The following is a 7,648-nucleotide window of genomic DNA, read 5'->3' on the forward strand; positions in this document are numbered from 1 at the left end:
AGGCCTCACCCGGCCCGAGAGCCTCGACTGGCGGCTGTATGGTGAGGAGGGAGCCGGTGGCACCGGCACGCAAGCCCGGAGGGTGCAGGATGGGCACCCCGGGGTTTGCTTGGGGACGGCCGACATCCTCCGCTGCTCTGTTAAACGTGTCCCCATCCCGCTGTCCCCCAGGCGCCGTCACCCCCGTGAAGGACCAGGCTGTCTGCGGGTCCTGCTGGAGCTTCGCCACGACGGGCGCGATGGAGGGTGCCCTCTTCCTCAAGGTGAGAGCGGGGCCGTGCGCCGTAGGGATGACCTGGATGGTGCCCGTCCCCATCCCTACAGCGTGTCCGTCCCCCCCCCGCAGACCGGCGTGCTGACCCCCCTGTCCCAACAAGTCCTCATCGACTGCTCCTGGGGCTTCGGGAACTACGCCTGCGATGGGGGCGAGGAGTGGCGAGCCTACGAGTGGATCAAGAAACACGGCGGCATCGCCAGCACCGAGTCCTACGGCACCTACAAGGGACAGGTAAGGAAAGGGGTGGCCCCGTGTCCCTGCCGGGGTCCCCCAGGTCTTGGGATGTGCTCCCCGGGCCTGGTTTTAAAGCCACGGTGGGGTGATCAGGATCGATCGGAGGTGCTAAGAGGCTCCGGAGATGGGGACGTCACCTCCTTCCCAAGGCACCAGGTTCCCCGTGGTTCGAAGCGCGGTGCCAAGCCGAGCCCCAGGGCTCCGCCGGGCGGTTTCATCACCGCGTGCCTCAGTTTCTCCTCTTGCAAAACAGGGACAAGGGCTCCTCCACCCATGGGTGGTGCCACGGGTCCCTCCGTCCCCTGGGGTGCAGGGATGGAGCAGGGCTGCCCCGGGGACAGGGACGTGACCGCAAGACGCAGGCAACAGCCCCCCCCAGGGCTTTGGGTGCAGAGCCAGCTCCCCGCCCCGCGTGCGGGCAACGCTGTATCCCTGCAGCAACCAGGAAAACATCCCCACCGCGGTGGGCAAGGGAGGACAGAGGGACCAGAGCCGGGATGCTGTCAGAGCCCGAGTCCCAGATCACTCCCTGCATCAGAGCAGAGTCGCACGGGGACAGCCACGGTGGGCAGGACACCAGCGAGGGGACCCGGGGGGCTCCGGATGATGTAGTGCGTGTGTCTCCCTCCCTCCTGGGTGTCGCAGAACGGTTTGTGCCACTACAACCAGTCTGAGATGCTGGCCAAGATCACGGGCTACGTCAACGTCACCTCGGGGAACATCACGGCCGTCAAAGCTGCCATCTACACCCATCCTGGCCTGATGGGACACAGCCCCATGTGCGCCCTGTCCCCTCCATGTCCCCCTGGGCGGCTCCAGGTGGATGAGGGGCTGGCAGAGGGATGCGGGGCCCTGGGAGATGGTTGTGGGGCAGAGGGGGGCAGCTCCGCTGGGAGGTTGGAGGATGCTCCCAACCCTCCGGAGAGGAATTTTACCGTTTTGGCAATAAAAGCCTGTAGAAGTGATCCTGTCCGCCATGTTGAGGTGTCTTCTGCCTCCCCAGCCAGTCCCCCAGCAAGCACAGCCTTTGCCATTTCTACCTTCTGCAGCCCTCTGTGTGATGAGTTTCACCCAGTGCTCAGCCCAGGCTCACCCCTCTTTGGGTAACTGTGTCCTAACCCCCGAGTTTTCAATGCCACCCCCAGAAGTGCTGGAACCCCCTTCCCCAGCAGCGGGAGGGAGCCCGAATCCACTCTCTGGGCTCAGAGCTCTCCTGTTCCCAACCGGACTCTGCCCCATGCCGGCACTCGGCATCACACCGGGGACAAGGGAGCTGCCCCTGCCAGAGAGAGTGGTCCCCAGCGCCCAGCATCTCTTGGGACATCTGGGTCCTCTCCTCAGCCTCCCTCCAGGCTCCTACACGGGTCAGTGCTTGGTGACTCAGTTTCTCCACCCGTCTGGGGGGAACGCAGAGCTTCTGGGGGTTTCCACACTGCTGCCGCCAGGATGGAGGGAGCCCAAATGGACCCCAAGTTCGTTTCACCCAGGACGTTTCCGGGGGTTTTTGCCCAACCTCCTGGGGAGCAGCCGGGCTCAGAGCTGTCGTGCTCCTCTCATCTCCCCTTGTTCCAGCGCTTTACCCCAAACCTACACAGTCACGGGGAATCCCGACGGAGAGCCGAGGGTTTGGCGGGGTCAGTGCTGCTCTTGGGGTGTCCAGGCTGGATACCAGCACGGTGTGAAGGTTCATTCTGGGGACTCTGGTGCCCTGCTCACCTCCACCCCAGGGATGGAGCCGGGCAGGCAGCACGGGTGGACAGCCCAGAGCTCCCAGGCGGGAGCTGTTGGCACTGCCAAGCTCTGCCTTCCCAATTTGCCCAATTAACAGCCAGGCAGGTGGGGCGAGGAGCCTACAAAAGGGGGAAAAACTCAGCCCTGGCTCATATCAGCGTGTGCGCAGGCTGCATCTTCCCCCAAAATGGGTTTCTGGCAGCTGAGAAGTGATGTCCCGCCATGGCTACACCCCTATTTTTGGGTAGCAAACGGCGGGGCTCAGCCGCCGTCTTTCCTCGCCGCGAGCACCCAAGGAGCAGCGCTTCCTTCCAGGCGACGTGATTGCTCCCGCTTGAGGGTGGCAGGTCATAATATTTTCTTGTTTTCTTTCGCTTTGTTCACCTGCTTATTTTACAATTTGCCGCACTGATTTCTGAAGTGGTCTTTAATCATTCTCAGCAGGGGCGCTGACTCGAATTCGCGTCTGGGAGAGAAACCATCACCGCGCAGGAATAATGGGGTTTATTCTGTGGGAGTCCAGGTCTCCAGATCTTTGATTCTCTTGACTGCAGTCAATAAAACATGCTTTGACTTTCAGGGAACCGTGACTTTCAGGCTGCCTTTGGATAGGTGATGTTCTGAATTTGCTGCCGAACACGCAGGTGGCTCGGAGAGCTGGAGGTTTCGCACCCCCAGGATGCATTTAGCAGGAGGCTGAAATTTTGCATTCGTGGCATTAGGGAGAGCAGTTCTGAGCGTGGGTAGTTAAGGATGGCTGGGAAATTAAAAAAAAAAAAAAGAAATTAAAAAAAAAATAATCTATTTATTCTGTTTGAAAAAGGAGAAAATACGAAAGGACGTACCTGAGGAGAGGTTTGCGGTTCCCAGAGCCAGCCCTGGGTTCTGGCTCCCAGCCCGGCTGAGCTGCGACCTCCAGACTTCCCTCGACACCCGAACCTCCGAGTCGCTTCAGGTTTTGCCGAGCGCAGCAAAGAACAACCACCCTGGACCCGGTGTTTTATTGAAAGCAAAGCTGGCCTAAAGGCGCGCATTTAAGGTTTCCTGTGGAAGAGGCACGTGTCCTGCAGAGCTGGCAAGCTGGAAACGCTGGGTTAGGTGGGAAACTCCCCAAATCTGATACCGAGATGGTGAAATATCAGCTGAGGTTGGTGCTTTATGGGCAGTGAGAGCACTTCCCGGAGAGTGAAAGCCAAGATTTGGCACCTACCTCCCATATGACCCCTTGAGAATACCATCTCCTTCTTGGTCTGCAGGGTGACGCAGTTCAAGATGTCTCCAGAGGTCAGCTCCACTCTGAAAGCACAGGACTGGAGGCAGTCCTTGGTGGCCAGCTTCCAGTCCTGCGCCCTGTCCTCTACTCGGTATTTCTCGTGGCCCTCTCTCACCTTCAGGGTCTCCTCCTTGTTCAGCCACCCCTTCTTGGCATCTGCCCACCAAGAAGTTGGTGCTCAGGTGCTTGTAACTGGGCACAGGTAATGGCTGCCTGCAAATGGATCCCTTTAGAGGCAGTCCAAGCTGATGGTGGCTTTCATGCTGGAGGTGAGAGTCCCTTTGGCCACCTCGTAGGCTTTCCTGGGCCTCCAAACAGCTCATCCGCCCCGCCTGATGCTCTCTTGATGCTTCTTTAAGAATTCATCCACGAAGACGCTCACCAAATGGTTGTCAAAGTCACGGCCTCCCAGGTGAGGAGGTGACTGTTGAGGTTCCCCTCAACAACATCCCTGTCTATGGTGAAGATGGAGATGCTGATGCCCCTCCCGGCCCGTATGAACGATGAGGACATGGCGTTCTCCTTCAGGGCGATGGAGGCTGTAGACCAGAGCTGCTGACGTCGTCTCATTGAGGACCAGTGGCGCTCAGCAACTACCCAACATCTTTGGTGGCCTGGTTCTGGGAGCGGCTGAGATAAGTTGGCAGAGTGACCATCGCTCCTCCTGCTTGCCCCGGGGCAATTCATCCCCTGGGATGGGGATGGGAACTTTGGGGCGATCCCGGCTCTACGCTGGGCTCCGACCCACCCCCTCTCGCAGGGCCCTGCGCCGGCCAGGACACGGGGAGCGAGCCGAGACAGCGCACAACGCCGCAAACAGCTCCCGAGAGGTGTTTTTGTTTCCAGTGAAACGGCCTTTCTGTGGGTGAAAGCATCCAGATCGGCGGGATCAATCTGTCCACACATCCCGAAATTCAGGGTGGGCTGAGTTTGCCAAGCTCAATTATTCTCCGAGGAAGGGCGGCTGGGATTTCAGCTGCGTTTGGGGTTGGTTGTTGGGTTGTTTTTTTTTTTCCACCCTGCCCTCGGCTGTCCTGGATACGGCGCTTCCCTCCGGAGGCAGCTGCGCTCCAGCGCAGACCTCTGTGCAGCAATGCCAGGTGGCCAGAAAATGTGCTCCAGCCCCAAAACTGGCTGCCTTTCAGCGCTGGATGAATTATCTGTGAAAACCTCTTACGGCTCACACAAAACAAGGTAATTATTCAGAAAGCAGGGGACATGGAGAGAGCCAGAATATGAAAATATTATCTGTTAGTGATTTACAGAGAACCACAGACGGTGTCAAAGAACAGCAGCTGAATCAAACTTGCTTTGGCAACTTCTTGGCTTCCAAACGTTCCAGATGACCCAGAGGGGCTGATCATGAGCTCCCAACACCACTGCGACACCCTGGGGAAGGGGGTCTGGGTCTCCGGAGACGGGTCAGGACAGAGCCGGGCGGTTCACAGAGGAAAAAGACATGTGTTGCAGAGCCCTGAGGTTTTAGGACGGCAAAGAGTATGATCCAGGGGGAGGCCATCCCACTTTTGCTGTCTAATACCGTAACTGGAGCTTTTCTGGGGTACAAATGGCTGCATCCAGCATGATCTGAACGGTTTTCCAAGCTCTGCAAAGCTATAAACTGCTTTGCTGCTAGCGAGGCTATCCTGGAAAATCACTGAGGCAGTGGCTTTTTAAACGTTTCTTATTACACTTCCTTCGGTAGCGGCTTTACAAACGCTCTTAGCCAAATGTTTTTCCCTTGGCGACTGTGACTGCTCTGGCAGGTTTGTCGTTCACGTTCTCAAACGAAATCATTCCTTTTCCTTCAGCTCAAGAGATTTGCACCACCACCACCACCACCCCACCCCACCCCCCCCATGACTTTTTAGGCGGTTTTATTTCTTGTAACAAATCGCTGGCGGCGTTTACGTTTTCCAGGTGCGCTGTCAAACCCCAGAAAAGCCGGGCAGCCCCAGCCCTCCACCTCCGCCTGATTTCTCCCAGAACCTCTCCTCGGAGCATCGCGGCCCCAAAGCAGCGAGGAGGGTTTTGTTTAAAGCCATCCGCCGCCTCTGCCAAGCTCTGCCTTCTGCTTTCACCGACTGATATTTCCCAATCACAATCTAGCATCCAGCACAATGCAACGAATTTCATGAAATTAAGTATTTCTCCTACACACAGCATATTTGCCCGGTGATTATAACTAGTCCCCGAGGTAGCCAAGCACAGCAGAATTTCAGTTTAATATGCACACCCACGCAGCCTTACTAAAAACCCAAGACACTCCCCCGGTCCTTCTTGGGAAAGACTGAGCGCTGCAGTGAGCATCTCATATTTCAGCTTCACCACTTGCACAAGCTCAGACTGGGAATACTCTGTCATCTGTTGTTTTGTTTTTTTTTTTCTTTAAAAAAAAAAAATGGGGAAAGAAGTTTCCCAAAGATTTCAAGGCATCCCTGATGGTCTGAGGGAGAGAAGGGTGTAAGAATGTCAGGCAACACAGGCACAAAAGGGACACGATCACACTGCTGTGGGTTTATTAGCACAACCCTGAGTAGTTACTGCCTTTTGTTCACTTGATCTTGGATCCACAGTGTGACCTTTTAACTCCAAAATGCTTTAATTCCCCCATTTGTTCGGGTAGGCAGCACAGATGCAAGCTCACAGCACCTGTTCTGTGTCACATAGTAAAAAAAAAAAAAAAAAAAAAAGACAACTACTTAATGAAAAAAAATGAGCAATTATTGAGTGTGTGTGCAGTGTACAATTTGCCCTTGCTGCAGCGACTGGAGTCCAACCGCATACCTGAAACGAAACGGGGAAAATCTCCCCAGCGTCTGGCGCCGCCAACTCCAGCACCCAAGCTGAGGTGTAAACACAAGCCAGCTGCAATTTGCAGTGCTGACCCTGCCCCAAACCCGAGGCAGATCCACCCATGCAAATCACAGTCTTGGCTGTGCTTGGGACTTGCAGATGAGCAGCTGCCCTAGCAGCGGGCCGGCAGCTGCCGGAGTCGGAGCAAAGAGGGAAACAAGTTCACGAGAAGGTTTTCCTTTCGCTGCAGACACTACCTCCTACCTGCTTCTCCCTTCCTTTTCCTCCAATTCAAAAAAAACCTTTGAGACACAGTTTTCCCTCTGCCCCGGCTCTGCCTCCAATCTTTCCAGCCCACCCATGTGGCTCTGCTCCCCCCCGCCAGGTCCACTCTGAAAGTGGAAACACCCACTCCTCCCCACAGTATTCTGCTCCCTTCTTTCCTCCGGGCCCGACTCTCCTTCACCCACCTCTGCAGAGGCCTACCCCTCCCTCCAGCAGCTCCTCACCTCCCTGGCCCCCTCACCCTGCCCTAATCTAGCCCATCTTCCTCCTCCTCCGGGCCTGTATGTCCCCCTCACCCTGTCCTCCCCTAACACACACCACCTACAGATCTTCACATGGGTGCCACCCTCCTCCATCACCCCTCCCCCAGCCTCGGCCTGGCCCAGCTCTGCCCCTGCCCTCGCTCCAGCCCTGGCCCAGCTCTGCCCCTTCCCTCGCCCCAGCCCTGGCCCAGCTCAGCCCCTTCACTTACCCCAGGCCTGGCCCAGCTCTGCCCCTTCACTTGCCCCAGCTCAGCCCCTTCACTTACCCCAGACCTGGCCCAGCTCAACCCCTTCCCTTCCCCAGGCCTGGCCCAGTTCAGCCCTTTCCCTCAACACTGGCCCAGCTAAGTCCTTTCCCTTCCCCAGGCCTGGCTCAGCTCGGCCCCTTTCCTCAACCCTGGTCCGGCTCAGCCCCTTCCCTCGGCCCAAGCCAGGCCCAGCCCGGCCCCCTCCCTCAACCCCAGCCCAACTCAGCCCTTTCCCCCTTCCTTTCCCTTCCCTCAAGCCCGGCCCAGCTCGGCCCCAGCCCGAGTCAGCCCCTTCCTCTCCCCCGGCCCTGCCCCACTTCCGGGTTCCCTCCCGCAAGGCCTTGTGGGACGGCTCTCTCCTCTCCCACCTCCAACCCCTGCGCGATCTCGCGCGACCTCCCCAGCGCCGCGCGCGCCCCCGGGGATGCGTCACGCGGAGGGGGCGGAGAGGGCGGTTGCATCACCGCGCAGCGCTCCGCGCGTGACGTCAACGCTTCCCCAACGCCCGCGGAGGGGCAGGGCGGGGGGAGGAGGAGGCACC

The 7,648-nt window shown here is 57.9% G+C and overlaps 2 protein-coding genes across 2 annotated transcripts in view; both read left to right on the forward strand.

Moving 5' to 3' along the window:
• Window positions 1-3,721, forward strand: part of LOC104294789 — a 10,111-nt gene extending 6,390 nt beyond the window's left edge. The window contains exons 8-12 of the mRNA XM_009894440.1: window positions 3-41; window positions 172-263; window positions 347-508; window positions 1,157-1,290; window positions 3,499-3,721. Of these exons, the coding sequence (XP_009892742.1) occupies window positions 3-41; window positions 172-263; window positions 347-508; window positions 1,157-1,290; window positions 3,499-3,721 (650 nt within the window). The remainder of the gene's footprint in view (window positions 1-2; window positions 42-171; window positions 264-346; window positions 509-1,156; window positions 1,291-3,498) is intronic.
• The window catches only part of FAM76A (family with sequence similarity 76, member A), an 18,245-nt gene continuing 14,317 nt past the window's right edge, over window positions 3,721-7,648 (forward strand). Inside the window, exons 1-2 of the mRNA XM_009894441.1 lie at window positions 3,721-3,784; window positions 3,875-3,927. Of these exons, the coding sequence (XP_009892743.1) occupies window positions 3,721-3,784; window positions 3,875-3,927 (117 nt within the window). The remainder of the gene's footprint in view (window positions 3,785-3,874; window positions 3,928-7,648) is intronic.

This window comes from Charadrius vociferus, unplaced genomic scaffold (genome assembly GCF_000708025.1).
Source record: "Charadrius vociferus isolate BGI_N301 unplaced genomic scaffold, ASM70802v2 scaffold2161, whole genome shotgun sequence".
In the NCBI taxonomy this organism is placed as follows: domain Eukaryota; kingdom Metazoa; phylum Chordata; class Aves; order Charadriiformes; family Charadriidae; genus Charadrius; species Charadrius vociferus.